The sequence below is a fragment of the Camelina sativa genome, chromosome 18 (assembly GCF_000633955.1).
Source record: "Camelina sativa cultivar DH55 chromosome 18, Cs, whole genome shotgun sequence".
Taxonomy (NCBI): domain Eukaryota; kingdom Viridiplantae; phylum Streptophyta; class Magnoliopsida; order Brassicales; family Brassicaceae; genus Camelina; species Camelina sativa.
In genome coordinates this window covers 17,707,280-17,726,087 of record NC_025702.1, presented here as the reverse complement: position 1 = coordinate 17,726,087, position 18,808 = coordinate 17,707,280, and the positions used below count along the sequence as shown (strand labels likewise).

General features: G+C 34.4%; 8 protein-coding genes and 1 long non-coding RNA gene across 14 annotated transcripts in view; 4 read left to right on the top strand and 5 right to left on the bottom strand.

Annotated features, from left to right (window-relative positions):
- LOC104763623 overlaps positions 1–433 on the bottom strand; it is a 1,213-nt gene extending 780 nt beyond the window's left edge. The window contains exons 1-2 of the mRNA XM_010486974.2: positions 112–433; positions 19–23 (exon numbers count right to left, since the gene is read on the bottom strand). Of these exons, the coding sequence (XP_010485276.1) occupies positions 19–23; positions 112–313 (207 nt within the window). The 5' untranslated portion in view covers positions 314–433. The remainder of the gene's footprint in view (positions 1–18; positions 24–111) is intronic.
- On the top strand, positions 2,896–5,248 carry LOC104762282. 6 transcript variants are annotated; one of them, XR_002036377.1, is made up of 6 exons: positions 2,896–3,476; positions 3,809–3,840; positions 3,980–4,047; positions 4,181–4,239; positions 4,571–4,860; positions 4,982–5,248. It is a non-coding gene; the product is annotated as an uncharacterized LOC104762282 (long non-coding RNA). The 6 variants fall into 6 exon arrangements; XR_763428.2 differs by having other exon boundaries at positions 2,897–3,476; positions 4,150–4,239; XR_763430.2 differs by lacking the exon at positions 3,809–3,840 and having other exon boundaries at positions 2,910–3,476; positions 4,150–4,239; positions 4,571–4,679; positions 4,820–4,860.
- On the top strand, positions 8,092–8,564 carry LOC104763622 (putative glycine-rich cell wall structural protein 1). The gene has a single exon (XM_010486973.2). The coding sequence runs from the start codon at positions 8,157–8,159 to the stop codon at positions 8,562–8,564; it is 408 nt and encodes a 135-aa protein (XP_010485275.1). The 5' UTR covers positions 8,092–8,156.
- On the top strand, positions 8,620–9,381 carry LOC104762281 (putative glycine-rich cell wall structural protein 1). Its single transcript, XM_010485546.2, has one exon. It carries the CDS (start codon positions 8,684–8,686, stop codon positions 9,101–9,103), a length of 420 nt encoding a protein of 139 aa, XP_010483848.1. The 5' UTR covers positions 8,620–8,683; the 3' UTR covers positions 9,104–9,381.
- Positions 9,597–10,653, bottom strand: LOC104762280 (cyclin-U4-3-like). The gene is made up of 2 exons (XM_010485544.1): positions 10,151–10,653; positions 9,597–10,054 (listed from the first exon to the last, which is right to left on the bottom strand). The coding sequence occupies exons 1-2, from the start codon at positions 10,516–10,518 to the stop codon at positions 9,754–9,756; spliced, it is 669 nt and encodes a 222-aa protein (XP_010483846.1). The 5' UTR covers positions 10,519–10,653; the 3' UTR covers positions 9,597–9,753.
- LOC104762279 (peptide methionine sulfoxide reductase A1-like) lies at positions 12,283–14,069 on the bottom strand. The gene is made up of 2 exons (XM_010485543.2): positions 13,592–14,069; positions 12,283–12,797 (listed from the first exon to the last, which is right to left on the bottom strand). Exons 1-2 carry the CDS (start codon positions 14,015–14,017, stop codon positions 12,546–12,548), a joined length of 678 nt encoding a protein of 225 aa, XP_010483845.1. The 5' UTR covers positions 14,018–14,069; the 3' UTR covers positions 12,283–12,545.
- On the top strand, positions 14,498–15,550 carry LOC104762278. The gene is made up of 2 exons (XM_010485542.1): positions 14,498–14,802; positions 15,319–15,550. The coding sequence occupies exons 1-2, from the start codon at positions 14,559–14,561 to the stop codon at positions 15,516–15,518; spliced, it is 444 nt and encodes a 147-aa protein (XP_010483844.1). The 5' UTR covers positions 14,498–14,558; the 3' UTR covers positions 15,519–15,550.
- Positions 15,677–17,078, bottom strand: LOC104762276. The gene is made up of 3 exons (XM_010485541.2): positions 16,671–17,078; positions 16,362–16,573; positions 15,677–16,261 (listed from the first exon to the last, which is right to left on the bottom strand). Exons 1-3 carry the CDS (start codon positions 16,990–16,992, stop codon positions 15,830–15,832), a joined length of 966 nt encoding a protein of 321 aa, XP_010483843.1. The 5' UTR covers positions 16,993–17,078; the 3' UTR covers positions 15,677–15,829.
- Positions 18,226–18,808, bottom strand: part of LOC104763621 — a 2,047-nt gene continuing 1,464 nt past the window's right edge. Inside the window, exons 2-3 of the mRNA XM_010486972.2 lie at positions 18,642–18,802; positions 18,226–18,504 (exon numbers count right to left, since the gene is read on the bottom strand). Of these exons, the coding sequence (XP_010485274.1) occupies positions 18,292–18,504; positions 18,642–18,802 (374 nt within the window). The 3' untranslated portion in view covers positions 18,226–18,291. The remainder of the gene's footprint in view (positions 18,505–18,641; positions 18,803–18,808) is intronic.

Below are 18,808 nucleotides of genomic sequence, written 5' to 3'. Positions count from 1 at the left end.
CCCCCCCCCCAAACCAAAACAAACCAACCAACCCAAAAATAAAAATCATAACTTTAAGTTTTTGACCAATACCGCAATCGAAATATAAACTGATCAAGCTAGTTGAGAGTTACCCGGCAGCGAATCTGGATTCAGATTCAGATTCAGATTCAGATTCAGAGTCGAGGGAGGAAGATTCAGGGTTTAACGCAGTGAGTCGCCGCCATCTGAATCTCCGATTACGCCCTAGTGATGATAGTTTATGCTCGGAACACCGATGATTGTACGGATCACGTGGGTAGGTAACTGACAAAATCCTACCCAAACATGACATCTTTCAGAACCCTCAGATCAATAAGATAGTGTACTACTACTTTTTTAGTCTAGTGGAAGCGAATTGTGAAATCGAGACCCGAGAGAGAGAGACCACTTTGCTCAACTCAACTGTTGTTTGACGGAATGTTTGTACGTGGCGGGTTTATATTGGTTCTTATATTTTACACTTGTTTTTATATAAAGAAAATAAAAATTTGTTTTTGAGAAAACTTGTGGTGGAAGATTTTTTTTATTTTTCTTTTTTCTCTTGCAACCAAATTTTTTTTTTACAACAACAACTTTGCTCAGACAAGCCAATACCTAACAACATTGTTTACATAGATAATTAAATACGGTTTGGATCGAACACGTCGGGCCAATTTGAGAACAAAAGAAGTAAACTCCTCCTTGTTAAGATGAATCTCGTCCAAATAAGGCTTGAAAACTGGCCACTCGGAAGGCGAAAACACCATCTTCACCAAATCGGAGCAATCTGTAAGAAAAACAACATTTTGATTATCTGCTCCAATCATACACCTTATCGTCCAAACTAGTGCTTCAATCTCGGCATGTAGAGAAAAAAGGCTACGTCGAAGATTGGTAACCCCATGATCGGTGATTCCTGCGAATGGATCAGTCGCTTTCGAAGAACCATCCACATAACACAAATAACTAGTGTTATGTTGACCAGATACCCTGTCACCCTTGTGTTCCTGGAATCTCTCAAGGAAGACCCTGCACCGTTTCACCAACGAAAATTTATTGTAATGGATAATTTATGAATATTTTCTTGCTACTATTTTTTTTTTTTTTTGTCAGTGCTATTATATAATAATTTTTCTCAAAATTAAAATGGTCTCTATCTAAACTAAAGCCATGGATCTAAAGTATTACATGTGCAGAAAATATCCAATCAATGTAATACAATTTCATTTGTAATTTACTAATCATTCTACACAAAAATTATTACATTATGTTTTCTACAACAACAACAACAAAAATTATTATTGATACATTAGCCAAACTTCTTATATTTATATAGTACATGATTTTTATTTTGAGAATTATACATACCTGATCATGACTCATGAGTTTTGATCACATTATCTTAATATGAATGGGCCGGGTCAAATTAAGTTATTCATCATTGTTGTTAAGAGAAGGCCTTGTAGCTAAGAGAAGGCTTTCTTAATAATAGTATTTCGGATTCATTTAAACTTGTGTGAATAAAACGGAATCGTTTAAAACAGAGTCAGGAGAGAAAACCCTAGCCAATTAACATATAAATACAACTCCCAAAGTCACTAATCTCTCCAGCAGCATCACTCCAATGTTGGATTAATTAGTTAGTTACTAATCCTCTTCTTTTTTAAGTTCTTCTTCATCTTTTTGTTTGTTTTTTTTTTTGGAAAAGAGATGAGAATCGTGGTGACTTCGTAAATATTCAAGCTCAACAGACCGCAATGCAGGACTTTTTCTTGTCTTATTTCATGGAAAGTTTTGCGTGTCGATAATCCCGCTGAACTGAGCGATCTCTTCTTTCCAAAACATAAATATTTCATTTTCTTTCTTTTTTATTGATTATTAAAAAATAAATTCTCGATCGCTTTTAAATCTCTTGCTTTTTTTTATTTTTCCGAATTTTTTTGGGTAAAACTATGGAGTATTTAGGCAATGGAGCGTATTTTAATAGTATTTAGGCTTTTGGGCTTTTGCAATGCATGCTGTCATTCCATTCCAAAGTAGTATTTAGGCAATGGAGCGTATTCTTCAACAAATTTCATCTGCTCTACCTTAAAATAGACAAATTACCATGAATGAATCTTTTGACGAGTGGCACAGTTTTTTTACCGAATTTTAATAGGTCATTCGACGAATAATTTTGTTTTCTTATATACTTTTCGACGCTATAAATATTCTTGCTGACGTATTATAACGTACATATAGTATTTGTAGTTTGTTACCAATATCATGTTACAAACGCGTGTATGAACATGTACATAGTCAAAGCACAAATGCATGTGTGATGCTTTTACATAAAAATCAAATGATGAATTTTATGCTAAGTGTCTAATAATAGAGGAAGTGGGAGCAAATAGTAGTGACTATTGAGGGTCCAGCACGTGGCACAACCTAAGCGTCACAGAATGTTGTTAGTTGTTTGTTACTAAAACACACACTACCTTTGGGGGCTCTGGACCAAATCGAAAATTTAAATAAAAATTTATCTTTTTCAAATGAAAGCAGTATACAACAATATTAATTAAGCTCTATTAGAGTATAACTTATGAATGATGATATAATGTAGTACTGTTTTGTCTTCTTCAAACTAAATGGTTATACAATAACGTAAAACTGATGGAGTATGTGTCATTATGACATTATCTATTAGATTAAATTTAACTAAAGGTTTTCTCTTCCAATCTTTGCTTCACTGTATATATAATGTGAATGTAGCTTCATGTATAGGCGAGTCCTATCACTACAAGAAAAAGCTACATTGATAGCAGTAGAAGATAGCTTATTTTCCTGAACTGCTATAGAAGATAAATATTTTATTTTGATTACTTATAATAGCATTAAAACAATGTTATGACAAAAAATCAGTAAGCGGGAAGACAAAATCACTTGTTCCGCCAAAATATAGGGAAAATTTTCAGATTTTACATCAAAAATAGTTTTGAGTGCCAAGGAAAAAAAAAACTTTGAACGGAGAAAGAAAATAAATAAAAGAAAGAAAACCTTCCACGACTCTTCTCCTCCATAGCCTCTCGTCTCCATCGAGTTTTTCTCCGTCTGTTAATAAAAAAAAAAAATTCCGACGAATACTGATAGTGAAACTTTCTCTCACTATATTCGCAAAGAAGACACCATCATTGAATCGAATTCAGATCACACAATTCGCCATAGATAACTCAACTACAGATCTGTTATCTCGATCGGAAACCGCCGTAACTCGACATCCTCTCTTTCGATCTGATTCCATAACCGTGAAGCCTCTCCCGAATCTCTCGTTCCAGCGTCTTTATCCTCCTACAAAGCTAATGTTCAGTCCTCTTCTCTCCGTCGTCCTTCATCCGGAGATCTACTCACTTCTTCCGGCGATTTCCTCCGTCTCTGGGATATTAACCAAGATTCTTCCACAGTTGAGCCTATCTCGGTTCTCAACAACAGGAAAATGAGTGAGTTCTGTAATTCTTTAGGTTCATTTGGGTTGAAACAACTCAACACATTCTCATTTATGTTGCAAAGTTTATGCGTTTTTTGTGATTCTCTTTAGGTTCATTTGTGTTGAATGTTAATTGATTTATCACTAGTGTTACTGCTTTGGTATTTTGGGGAAAGTGCTGAACTTTGTTGGGTTTCTTCTTTTGTGATCCTTTATATTTGTTGTTGTCGCATAGAGAAGCTTCTTTTTTCTTGTACTCAATAGACAGGTTAGTATTTTGAACGGTTTAGTTAGTATATTATTGTGGCTGTTGTTGTTTTCTCTAAACGTTTAACCCCATTTTAGGTTTTTCCATTGAGCGATGGGCAATAGTGAAGGTACCATAAAGCATCTATTTGTGGGTTGTTAGTTGTTTGTTCTCCTACTGGTTCTTGATGTTCAGTTTCATGTTCAAGGCTTGTCTTAGTCGCAGGTGCCATCTATTATTCATACTGATACTTGTTTTTTCCTTATTAGAGATCCTTTTCATGATGTAAAGAGCAAAGAAGAGACAAGTAAACCCCTTTATGATTCACTCCTTTCAGGTAAGTATTATTTCCCTTATACTCTTATTAAACCTTTAGGTCTGCAGCTATTGATGCATATTTGTTTCAAACTTAATTTGGTTCAATCTGTTTGATTCTTAGAACCTCCTGATTTAAGTATTTGGTTTTCAAGCTATGTCTATGAATCACCGATGCTGGATGGTTTTTGTGAAGAAAGGGTCTAAGAAGAAGGTTAGTTTTTAAAAAAAAATTTATAAAACATCTCTTGTCATATCCCTCGTAAATCATAATGCATCATGACTTCTTTCTATTGTGTTTTCTCTTGTAGTGATGTTACGTTATATATATACTCTTGTAGTGATGTTAAGTAACATATATAAATCCCAAGGTTTGCTTTTTTTCTTTTTTCCGTAATACTTTAGTTTAGTAAACCTGAATTGAAGTTCTGCATATGTAATGATATGGTTATCTGTTGATTGTAAATCTTATTGGCTATTACAAGTTATACTAATTTGGTTTATATCCTCAGATTTGGTCTCACTATAAGTGTTTCATGTTCCAGCGTTTTGCTGCTGTAATTCTGCGTATTTGAGAGCTTGGATTTGGGATGATGATGGATTCTGGAGAACATAAGCTTGAAGAAGTAGTTGTCCCGTTTAAAGGGAAGAGCTGTAAGAAGATACGTAAAACTCTTATGTTTATTTTGTTACAACATATCCCAGAGATTTGTGGAGCACGCCTCTGCTAGAGCTTCTCTATAAGCTTGAAGAAGCAGTCTGGTCTTCTTACTTCTTTTGCTTACCCTTTGTAGGGAGGCTTGGGCGAGGTTGTTCTATGTTTCTGCCGCTTTTAGTGAGTATCTTGTAGAACTTAACTATTTTTTCTCTCTTATATCTTTGAATTCTATGTTTCTCTCTTACATCTTTGAATTCTATGTTTCTCTCTTATATCTTTGAATTCTATTTCTTGTAAGTATGTTGTAGAACAAGTGATGTTATCGAGCCTATGATAATGCCCCGGTGGTATGTTAATGGCAACATGATTGGGAAGGAAGCTCTTGGTGTTGCCACCACTGATGAAAAAAAGAAGCCCGAGTTTATACCAAAGCAATACACAGCAAAATGGTGAAGGTCTTGTCTTGTTCCTTATGGATTTTAAACTTTGTGTTATGTACTATGTATTATGTTTGATTGTGAAATGGTGAATTAGGGATTTAATATTAATACAGGTTCCGGATCAATTTCAAAATAACATGAAAACAGTGTTCTCAAAACACTTATAATCGCATCTAAAATCCTGCTATAACAGAATATATTATAGCATAAAGATATTGCTTACGAAAACTGAATTAAACCGTTTAACTAACGTGTTATGGTAGAATCACCTAACATAGCGTGTATAATGACTTATAACATTATCTTTAAAAATTTGAAAAGCGGGATAACATAGCATTTCTGTACTGCTATGGTATAATAATATATCATAGCATACGAATTCTGCGCTATCATATGTGAGGTACCTACAATAACAGTGGCCTAACATAGCGTTTGTAAAAGAGCTATGAATTACATATTATAGCGTTTCTCTCGTGCTAACAATGTACATATTTGTTGTAGTGTATCTCTCAGCTGCTTGGTTAATTCAAATTCATCCAAGTTACTCCCTCTGCTAGCTTGGCTGCACTCATTTGAAATCCGCCTATACTTATACAAGCACTATTCAGGAGAGAAAAAAATGTGGCAAGATTCCTTTAACAAAAAAAGAATTTAGCTTCATGCAAATCCGTGCGAGCAGTGGACGCTACATTACTTACATAGTTTTTTATTTATATACATGGTATGTAATATTTACAAGATGAAGTAAGTTTATACGATGAAAAAAAATTAGGGGTGTATTGTATATTGTATATTATGCACCACATAGCTTATGCATGTTCATGAGACATTTTCTGTAAGACAATACAGGGGATTGGACTTTAGGCTCCCGATTGGTCCGGATTCGCCAACCTGTTTAACTCCACTATAAACATTGATCCATTAACATCACATATACGTAAATCCATTTTCTAGATATTTTGAAGCTAAATAGAGGAATGTTGTAAGAAACACGATGTGATGCATACTAACAATCAGGGACGCTCATTATTATCATTTTAAATTTTAAATTTTTTAAAAAAAACTTCGATGACAGTGGATTGGGAGCTCTCATATTTTTTTTAGGGGAAGTCTTTTTAGAAGTATATGTATATGAATATTCGATCATATCCTAAAAGAGACATAACATATGGTAGTTGCTCCACCGTAGGAAGTTGTGCGTGTGGACCGCTTCACCGTTGAAAATAATTTAAAAGTTGCCATCATTCCAAAAAGAATCCTTTAGATATTTCTTAGAGCCAAAAACATTCGTGTCTTCACTATAGATCTCAGTCGTTACAGGAACACAACATTAGTGTAAAACTTGTGGAATCAATATATATAATCGACAATCGACAGTATCTGCAAAAATAAACATTAGACATTTCACAAACGGCATTGAGACTTTCTCGTAAATATAAATTGTCCAAGTTTATATATAGCAAACAATAAATTGATACAAAATAGCATTTCTCTATTAGCCAGTCAACTCAGAAAGAAAATTTTTACAAAAATTAAAACTTGATCTAAGATTGGCCAGTCCTATTCTCTGCATCTAAGATTTTAATCGAACTCTCCATCTAGTGTCTACGGACAGATGCTTATTTCATGTGAATTATATCATCTTACCAAAAGACCCTCTCAAAAACACTGACCGACCTCATACCCTATGAATATTCAGTTTTGTGATCATTCCTATATATTCTTTTTAAAATAAACATATACGATGCGGGCCATATGATGACAACGTACATATGTAATAAACCCTAAATTTAAATGAATTATTTTTATGATAAAATCATACATGATCAAGCTACACTAGATTTGGCTTTCAGTATTGAAATAACCTCAATTTGTTTTTTTCCAATTGAAACGTTTTGACCATTTAATTTTGATATATCAAATGATAGCTTGAATGGTTTCTAAATTAGGTAGAATGGTCAATAGATAGACGAAAAAGATGCAAGTTAATATTATGTGCTCTATGGTTTTTTTTTTGGTAGTTGTGTGCTCTATGGTTATTAATAAACACAAAATATCTATCTGATTTGCTCACCATTTTGAACTAATTTAAGAATTAGTGGTCGCGTGACTAGCCTTAGAGATGAATTAGTTATTTGATCTACCATTGTCAATGGTGTTGATGTTTATATGTGTTTTCTAGATATATTGATGATCATCATTATCATTATTGGCAGATCACAAGCCGTAATTAAGAAAATTTCTAAGTGGGATTGACGTTGAGATGCATCTTAAATGGGTTCTTGAAGGATAATATTTTCTACTTTAAAGCAACTCAAGTAGATCAGTAATATCAAATATTCAATCATTTCACTTGACTTTTTTGTATATTGCAATACGATTACCGACTATAATATGGAATAGAAAGATAAACTCTTCAATCAATAATGATTAGTCTCATGCATTTATAGATAGGTTTTAACAGACAATGAAAATAAGAAGATCAATTTATACATGAATATTATTACACACTGTATATCCGTGCCTATACATATACCGCTTTTAGCGTTTACTGTTATACCAATATATAATCATAGTAATTTTTTTTATTTTTGGCACTAAATCATGGTAATTAGTATCTACTGAAAAAAAAAAATGGTTCATAGCTATTGAATTCATTGTTGATATTGTAATTCTATTGTTAGGGCGGTGGTGCTAATTTACAGTTGATGATTACGTCTTAGTAAACAATTATATAACAAAAAGAAGTTTGTAAATTAACTCACAACATGTGTTGGTGATGCAATTATAATGTTTTCTTATAACCTTTTTTCCCTTACAAGATTTTTTATTTTTATTTTCTTTAGTTTCGAGTTTGGATTTCACAAAAGGGTGGGTCTGGCCCATCTCACACTATCAAACCAACTTGTCATAGACCGTTGCATTTCAATAATGGTTCATGTTGTTGCCTATAAATAGTGGCAGAAGCTTTCCTACAATAGCTTCATCACAAAACAAAATTTTGAATTAAAAACATAGAAGAAAAATTAGAAAATGATCAAAGGGCTCTTGTTGGTTTTGTTCTTTCTAGTCATTGCAAAGACTTCGGTTTCTCGTCCGTTCGCATGGTCTAGGGGTAACATGCCAGGCCAAAACTACCCAGGCGAAAGTGGATCAGGTCGTGGGCCCAATTGGGAGTACAACTGGGGTTGGGGCTCTGCTCCAGGTTCTGGATGGGGTTATGGGTCGGGTTCGGGTAGATCACCAACAGGGTGGGGAAGAGGATCTGGATACGGGTATGGATCCGGATCCGGGTCAGGTAGCGGATATGGATATGGTTCTGGAGGTGGTGGAGCACGTGGTGGTGGGTATGGTTACGGAAGCGGAAATGGCCGTTCTGGTGGTGGCGGCAGCGGTGGTGGTTCCAACGGTGAAGTTGCCTCTTNAACCAACTTGTCATAGACCGTTGCATTTCAATAATGGTTCATGTTGTTGCCTATAAATAGTGGCAGAAGCTTTCCTACAATAGCTTCATCACAAAACAAAATTTTGAATTAAAAACATAGAAGAAAAATTAGAAAATGATCAAAGGGCTCTTGTTGGTTTTGTTCTTTCTAGTCATTGCAAAGACTTCGGTTTCTCGTCCGTTCGCATGGTCTAGGGGTAACATGCCAGGCCAAAACTACCCAGGCGAAAGTGGATCAGGTCGTGGGCCCAATTGGGAGTACAACTGGGGTTGGGGCTCTGCTCCAGGTTCTGGATGGGGTTATGGGTCGGGTTCGGGTAGATCACCAACAGGGTGGGGAAGAGGATCTGGATACGGGTATGGATCCGGATCCGGGTCAGGTAGCGGATATGGATATGGTTCTGGAGGTGGTGGAGCACGTGGTGGTGGGTATGGTTACGGAAGCGGAAATGGCCGTTCTGGTGGTGGCGGCAGCGGTGGTGGTTCCAACGGTGAAGTTGCCTCTTTAAACCACAGTAGTAAGATTCATCCGTGAGGATGTTTTGGTAAGTTCTCCCAACTAAAATGTTTTGGGAGGAGTATAAGTGTTTGTAATACAGTATTAATTAAGATTATTAGGCTTGGTACCCTCTTAAATGTAACTTATATATCTCCCTTTGTCTTGTATGCTTTTATATATAAGATTATGTGCTCGACGTATCTTATACCGTCTTTGCATGTCTCTAAAGGTGTGATCTCTTATAGTGTAATTTGTGTATTGCCTCCAAACGCGTGTTTAGATAATTTAAAGAAAAAAATCTATATTATCTCTTAGATTTGCGTTTAGGTTCAACTTGTAGGAAAATTGTATCGGTTTTACAAGATTTTATATTCGAATACCAAGATATGCTAGGTTTTTATTCATTTTGTTAATATATGGTTTCAAGAAATTATATGGTCCGCTAAAATGCGTCAGACTAATCTTATTCTTATCTTAGATTTGAAGGTAGATGGTAATCTGAAATTATATAACGTGAAAAAGAAAGAGATAATATCAACCCTTGGATACAATCAAAAACTAAGCTAACATCACTAATCAAGAATTAATCCTCAGGATATAAAAGAGGGTTTACATTACATAACGTGATAATAAACCCAATGCATATATATATATATATATATATATATATATATATAATCAAGAATTCAAGCAGCAGCGAGTTGCTGCTTCTTGTTGTGATGAGTAGATAAAGAGTCTTCTTCGTGTGGATTCATCAAAAGTTTCGTCTTAACAGAGCCTCTGAACGAAAGAGAAGGTTTTAGAAACAGAGATTTCATCTTCATCAACATCACCATCTCATTTTGTAGAAAACCACAGTATTTATTAAAAGTTGAAACGGTGACGTTTAACTGAAATTCGATTCCGAACAAGAAGTCGAGCTCAAGCATGTTCATCTCTTCTCTGCTTATTCCCCCAACTTTTGCATAATATCCATTGTTGTAACTCCTAAAGTTGTCACGAATAATAAATAATCAATTAATCTACTGTTAATTTATAAGTAACTTTTAACAAATTAAATTAGCCTCAGAATTAGTTACTTACAAGTCATCCATGAATTTGGCAGAGACCAAGACACTTGTTATTATAAGCCTATGAACATTATGGGAATTGATAGGCAAAAATGGCTGCTTCTTCAGGAACCGATCCAAATATATATACGCGACGATGTAACACGAATAGCTACAATTCGCATACTCGAAGATCCTCTCGAGATAGCCTCTGATTGATATGGAGGGTTTGGTTAATCCATGGAAACCTGAGATCCTCTGTTTCTTCTGGCTCAGCTTGTCGTTAGACTCCGATACTCTTTGCAAGAGATACGACATTGCCGTTAAGACGCTTGGCATGATCTCAGCCATTGGTTCTTCGTGATCTAGATTCATTGTCTGGATCTGAACCTGATCAGCCATTCGATTGATGGAAAAAAATAAAAATAAAAGACAAAACAGAGCTCTCTGTTTCTAATGAGTTTATAAGTGTGTTACATCACAATCACATTACATGTTTTTTAGTTTGGTTTTTTCGTATCTGTCTTTGTTTGCCTGTCATTTCGAGTGTTTATATAGAAGGAATTTTTAAATAAGATTGTGAATATTCCATTACTATATTCATTGAATTTTTGCTCCCTAAGATTAGTTTTGAATTTACAATCTAGTAATTATGATTAGCTCATGGTTAAACCATGGGCCAGGAGACTTATTATTAATTCATCCGACTTCTGGTGAATTAAGTATAATTAAACTAACTTAGCTTCTAAAACAAGGAAAACTATAGAAATTAGAAAATGAAAAAGAAAAAGCGGGGAAATCCAATGGAAAACAGTGGCAGATTTTTAGGGTTATTTTTTATTAGCGTAAATAATCGACATATTCTATTTTCTTATCTCGTTTACACAATCCATCTAAATTGTATAATTTTTTCATACAAAAATGATTGTAGTTCATTTGCAATGCTTGCAGCAAATTTATAAATGGTGGTGTACGTGGTGTCTAAAAGAGAAAAAAGGAAAATATTCTTAATCTTGAGTTTTGACATTAGGAGGACATGATTGAGAAAACATTGTTTTAGGAGGACATGATTGAGAAAACATTGTTTCTCAAAATCTTGTGTTTGAGAAAACATCTACTATAACTTAAGACTTGGTTTCCTTGGATTTAAATTGGTTTACCTACCAAAATAGCTAGCCCCTACGTTTTCATCACATACGTCTTTTAGTTTCTTTTCTTATAAACTCTACTAATTACAAGAATGTCGGTCGGTCAGTGTGTAATATACATAAACATAGATTTCTGGATCATCTTAAGTTCTTAACCAGCCAAAGAAAGTAGTATAATGTAATTTTAGTGAACTATAATTGATACAAGATTTAGAAGGTTAAGATGTCTAGCATAAAAATTACTTTAAACTATTGCAATTACATGTAGTTAAGATAATATATGGTAATTAACTTGTTTTAGATGTTTTATGAAACTTCTTCTTCCACGAAGCTTCTTTTAGTTGACATTCGTGCATCATCAAACTTATTTTGTAGAAAGATAATAGTACTTTTGTTTAAAATCTTAACATGCAGTCTATTAAATTCGAAAAAGATATATAAAGCATTATCGTATTTTCTGATAGAATAATCTTGGTGTTCGACGAATGGACGAATCCGATGAACTTCTTTAATCACAACATAGAGCATATCTAACTAAAATGTGATTGAGAGAAAGCCACGTAAGATAGTTGCGAGGCTGAACTAAAAATTCGTGCTATTCACGTTAGAGAGATCATGAACAACACGTAGTCATCAATAATGTTTGTTTATTTATTTGCTCTTTTGTTATTATGCAGAGATTTTAAAGATTTTTGTTTATCACACAAGATCACTGCCGCTTCTGTCTTTTTCACTTGCTTGAGTCCCCTTCGATTATATTATTCTTTTATATTTCGTATGAACGGTGCTTACTTTTAGTTATAATCAAATTGTTCGTATTAGTTGAGACTTGAGCGTATGTCTCAAGTTGAGACTTGAGAGTATGTCTCAAGTTGAGACTTTGAGACATTATTGAATTAATCCAAAAAAAAACATACAACTAAGTATAATTTTTTTCATCCAATAAAATGGCTGATAGCTTAAAAGGTTTATCCACCACCCTTAACACAATGTTTAAGATAAGTTCATCCCAGAAATAAAGTGTTAATATCACCAGCGATAAAGAATCAACCTTTGAATTCAAATGACTCTTTACCCTTTTTTACACCAACTATTTTTTTAATAAAAGGGACAAGTATAACACAAGATGAACAATCTAAGCGATTTGAAACACTCAGAATGTTTTATGAACAAGAACAAGACACATAATTGCAATCTCTAAACACAACATCTATAGTCTATAATAGATAAGTAGAAGCATCCTCTGCTTTTTTGTTTGTGTAGAAGCAGCAAGGCTTTTTTTTAGCCATAGCAGCGGATTGGGTCGTTGCAGCCTTTCGCACTGGATTGCTTAAGACCAAACCTCCCTCCTTTAGACAAGTATTGCTGGTTATGTGCTTCGGCTCTGTAAAATTTCTTAGCCGGTAATATCTCTGTCACAATCTTCCTATCAACTTGTTGCTGGTGACGCTCCAGTGACTCGCGTGCTAGTTTCTCTTGCTCGGAGTTGTAGAAATATATCCCTGATCGGTATTGGGTTCCCACATCGTTTCCCTGATAAGGTAAAGATGTAATCATTAAAAAATGTCGAATTAAGCTTTGCAGAAAACAGAAATGGCTAAACCGAACAAAGAGTATGAAAGCTTAGTAGATATAAAGAGTGATAGAGCTAGGCATCATATTCATTCAGTATATATGGATTGTATGGCAATCAATGTCAGACTCAGTTTCAGAGAAAGAAGTCGTCTTATACTCAGGAAACAGTCTCCAATAAGAACATCCATAAGAAGGTTAATAACATAGAGATATTTCACTTATATAACAAATTAAACTAACAGTGTCCATAACAAGGTAGCTTCTTTAGTCTAGAGAACTATGAACTAGTAGCTACCAACTAAGTCTCATAAGTGTATACATCACTATTTCGATTCTACAAAAAAAAAAAAATAGTGATCTGCATAACTTGACTAAGAGCTGGTTAAGTGCTCTCTAAGTAACTACCAAAATACACATGAGAATGATGACCTAAGAGGAGAAGAACGATGGCCAAATTCAAATCCATGTCAAGATGATAGCTTCAAACATCAAACCCATAATTTATACTACTAAAACAAAGATGAAACGAATCCAAACTCTAGATCTCAATCTAATTAGGGCTTATATTCAGTAAAGCCCTAGATAAGAACAAGTTTATCAGATAACCATCACAATTAAACAGAAGCAGAAGCAGAGCCTAAGAAGAACAAAAAAAAAGTAAAAACCCTAAAAAATCTTCATCAGTCTCCAAAATCACAACTTCTGCAGAACTAACAAAATCCAGACATGAAAAAGATCAAGACTTTAGTTACCTGGCGATTCAAAGTGGTGGGATCATGCCTAGACCAGAACAAATCAAGCAGCGACTCATAACTACACTCTTTTGGATCATACTGAACACGAACCACCTCAGCATGATTCGTGGTGCCTGAACAAGCATCTTCGTAAGAAGGGTTGTGAGAGATCCCTTGAGAATAGCCAACCTCTGTTTGATTCACTCCTGGAACTCTCTGGTACGCTAATTCCACGCTCCAGAAACAACCGGCGCCGAATTGAGCAAACTGGTTTCCCGGCGCCGGAGCGTCGTCGTCGGGACCTTGTGCGATCGGAGAAGGATCCATGTTGGTTTGTCTACTTGATCCTATACCGAGCTTGTTTAGTATGTTCATGGAGATATCTTGTAGACACAATGACAGAGAGAAACAGAGGAGAGTGGTGAGGAGGAAACGTCGGCTCATCCTGCGGAACAATTTTGATTTTTTATCATGACGGTAGTAAAATTTGCGTTTGCGTTTGCGTTTGCGTTTTTGTGTTTGCGTTTGCGTCTTTTTTGTTTTCAGTAGCGATAGCTATGAGAAGTCAGCAACACGGGCACAAAATTAATCAAATTCGATGGGTGAATTTGTATCGTTTTCAAAAGTATTGTAATCATGGAAATAAAAGAAAATTAAAAAGAATCTAAAGAAATTGTGTTTTGTCACTCTGAAACGACGAGACGAGTAAGAATTTCAATTCAACGATTTGACAAAGTCATTATATCGATCCATCTATGTACCAAAACCATAGGCTCTAAATTTGCAATCAAATCCGGAAATTGTTTTTTTTTTTCGTTTTCCATTAAAAAAAAACACAAATGTAATTAACAAATTTACTAAAAATATATATATAAAAAAAAAATTGATCAATTTTTTCACAAACAAAATCAACATCTTACAAAATATATTTGTTTTTAAAGAGTTTCATAACACACTCATCACAATCAAAGAAAAATAAATCAAAATGTATAGATCTACAAGCTGGAATAGAGTAACAGAAGATTACTCATCCGCACCGCCTAAAGAACTGTGGATGGGCTCGGTGATTGGTCCCCTTGACGAGAATGAACTAACTTCCTACAACAATCCGCCAGATGAAATGATTAAGAATGAAAAGTCACGTACAAAGTTTGCAGAAAAAGCTATTCACATCATTCCTTTTGTCCTCCTTGCATGCGCCCTCGTACTTTGGCTCTTCTCAAATCCAGGTATTCACACTAATACACACATACAATTTTGAGAGCCAAAAGCATGCTTGTGTAGTTGTGCTGATCAAACCATGTCAGGATTTAAAGTGAAAGGAAACAAAATGAATTTTGTTGACGCTTTAACCATGGAATCATCTTCAATTTAGTATAATTCAAAATGAATCTTTAAAACGCAGAATTTGACTAAGATTTCAAATGTGTTTTTATTCTTTTTCTAGTGCATCTACATCTTATAAGAATATTTGTTTCCAAGTATTTTAGTATCTTTAACATATTTTGGGTTAACTATAAATGCAAATCTCAAATGGAATGGCAGAATTCCATTTTTTCCCCTTACGTTTACAAATGTTATAGTAAAATATTATCTTCCAAACGAAAGGATGACTTTAATATACTTAGCAAAAAAAAAACAATTGTTGAACGTATACTACAAAGTGCATACGGTATAATTTGTCAATTTTTAAGCTTCATAAGTCATCATAACTCCCAAAATAAATAAAATCACTATATTTGTAGATGTGGTGGATGTTGGGATGAGAGAAGAATCTATAGCGGCTAGGATTGAAGGATTGACGATCGAAGGAGACATTGACAATGACAGCGATGGAACTCAAACTGGTTTTTTAGGCGCCACCTTAGAACTCGGAGATTCAGACAAACCAAACCTCAATGATCGGACCAGACGAGGTTCAAGAAAATTGATCAAAGGCTTTTAAATAATATTTCAATTGCACCATTTTTTTTTTTTTTTGGCATGAAACTTTTATTTTAATCTGCAAACTTTACCAATACTATGATTTTGTTTTTGCTTTTTCTACTGTTTTTGGTTAATAAAGGAGCAGCTAAATTTAAATTAAATCCAATAAGTAATTTTTCTTTAATCTAAATCTGAAAAAAAAAAAATTGTACATAATCCGATGACATAACTGAATATAGATATTTATTCAAATAAAAACTCGCAACCAAAAATGAAATATACCTATATCATGCTCAATTTCTGTGTGTTTTTTTTTGTTCAAGTGTGATTTCATTTTACAGGAATAACACCATTACCCGTCATGTCAGTTGCTCCGGTAGCTTGTGGAGGTGGAGGCAAACCGATACCAAGTTCCAAACCGTCTTTCTTTGTCATCATATTAGAAGCTTCATTCGGCTGAGATTGAGGCATACCCATCGGTACATGCCTTGGTACAGGTATACCAGAAGGGTGAACAAACCTAATCTGCTCAGGATTGGCGTAGTACATTGGATGGATCATAAGAGGTGCAAAGTTGTAGTAAGGTGTTCCTGTTACAGTTTGGTAGACTGGCATAAACTCCATCGACAGATTCTGAAACCTGTTCGAAATCTCGGTTTGAGTCTGACCTTGCATCACCGGTTGTTGAGATCCGGTTACTAATTGGTTAGTTAGAGTCTGGGAAGACGATGTTGATGCACCTTGAGAGTTTCTCTCTTTCTCCTTCAGTTCAATCAAACCAAAAATTAAAACCCTAAAAATAAACAATTGACTTCGTCTAACGAATTACTTGACAACCAAGGCAAATTATAAATAAAAAAACCTGATCTTCGAGAGAGATGTCAAAGAGACTAGCACGTCTTTTTCTCTTGTCGTTAACGTTTAACCTAATAAAATATTTCTGAGCATGACTCGCCACCTGTGTCGGTGTTCTTGTCGTGACGAAACTCTTTGCGATTCCTCTCCAATCTCCTTTTCCGAGTTTGTTCAAACCGATTAAGAAATTACGATGTTCTTCTTCCGTCCATGGCTTCCCTATAAATTTGATATTTTTTTAACAATTAATTATGATTATATTATAGTTTCATGAAATTAAAACTATCGATTAAAAAAATTAAAGAAAAAAAAATACCCTTTTTCTTGTCATGAGCGGTTTTGCACTTCTTGGAATGAATCTGACCGTCGGAGTGGTAACCTGTATCTTCAACGGCGGCGATTGGATCACCGCTACCGTTACTATCATCGTTAGCGAGAAGAGCATCAAGGTTTCCCAAACTGAGACTCTTCCTTAACGCCGTAACCTCAGGCGGCCTAATCGGATCAGAAGATATGTTAACGCCGAACAGTTTAACGCTTATTCCCTTACTAACACCGCTTAGACAAGTACGTGCCTTATGGCCATTGTGACCACAGTGGGAACAAGTCTTTGCCGTCGTCACCGTCTCCTTCACCATATCTCTCTCTTTCTCTATCTACGATCGATCACAAGAAATTGGGAATCTTTAGGTCTCTCGCTAATTGTATTTATATCTTAATCTCTCTCCGAGTTAATATATACGATATATATCCGGATATGCGTGAGCTGTTTTTTTTTTGTGAATGTCCTTGGTGTTTTTTTATTTTTTACTTTTTTTTATTTTCCTTAAGAGATAAAGCGTTTCCTTATTTATCTTCTTTTTATTTTGGAAGTTTTTTTTTAAAACCAGAATTATTTATAAGGAAAAATCCAGCAAAATCAGAGTAAGTCAATAATGAACGGTTGAGATTTTCTTAAGATAGGATTCGGGGAGATTTCAGCCGTTAGATTGTGTTTCCAGCTAAACATGTACTGGATATTATTATTAATCCCCGGGTATTTAGGTGAGATATTAAATCGTATATTCGATATTTCTTTTATTTATTTTGTTTCCTAAAGTTACCCAAATTTTTATCAGTATCAATCCTAATCCTTATGCAGTTGGAATTTACTTACTTTTATCTTAATCCATATTAGTTAATGTCTCATATTTTATTCTTCACCGAAAATTAACATATATATATATGTTATATATATTATCTAATAATATACATGTCAGTGGTTTCCTTAATCTCAAACAATATTGGAAAAAAATTGATTAACAAAATTATTGAATTTTACGATGAATTTGAGTATTGTTTTATGTAATAATTCATGTATGGTCCAGCCTAAACGCATTGAGATCAAATTGTATATTTGGAAATTTGTATCAATGTAGGAATACAAAGTCCTCGTTTCTTTAATTAGGGAAACTTCTTTGTTAAAAAAAATTAATAATTTGTATATTTGGAAATCGAGATCAAATTGAGGATCAAATTAATAATTTCTTTGTTTCCCTAAACGCATTGAGATCAAATTGTATATTTGGAAATTTGTATCAATGTAGGAATACAAAGTCCTCGTTTCTTTAATTAGGGAAACTTCTTTGTTAAAAAAAAAATTAATAATTTGTTTATTGCGATCAGTGTGCATGTGTTGATCTTACAAAATTATACGGTGGGATTAGTTTAATTTTCATACAAAGATTAAAAAAAAAAAACACACACAGTAATCTGACAAATCGAGAGAAGCCACATGTCTTGACGTGTTTTCAAAACGGAAATTTTACGACTATCAAAACAAAACACCTTAGTTCAGGAATAAATAATATAATACGGTAATACCTTCTAAATGATAAATTTACGTTTCGACTCTTTCAATCAGTATATAAACGTTGGTACCAATAACATCCCAAATGTCATATATGAATATGGTTTAAGTACTTTTTGTCACGAGAGGTAAAGTATTTATATGCAAAAGCTCCTACACGAGGAGCTTTTTGGTACTCTTTCATAAAAATAGATCGTGCTCTTTTAGCATCCATGGCGAATCGAAATTGATGAGACCTTTTAGTAGAAGTACTTGGGCCGTAACACTTGGGGACAAGTGGTTTTTGCTCCACCACCATAACCTGCCATCAATTTATAAAGGGAGAATTAGAGTAGCACAGAGTTTAATTTTGAAATGCTCATATGCACACATTTCTTCTTCCCGGCAATTTCTAAATGTTAAAAAAAAAAAATGGAAAAAGTATCACATATATAGCACCTTTGATATCTCAGGGATTGACGCATGTTTAACTCCTTCGAGTGGTTTATCTTCTTCTGCCGGCTTATATCCTTCACTCGATTTCTCTATTTGTGGCGGCTTATCTTTTCCCGGCGGTTTATCTTCCTCTCCCAACAGCTTGTCTTCCATCAATGGCATATCTCTTC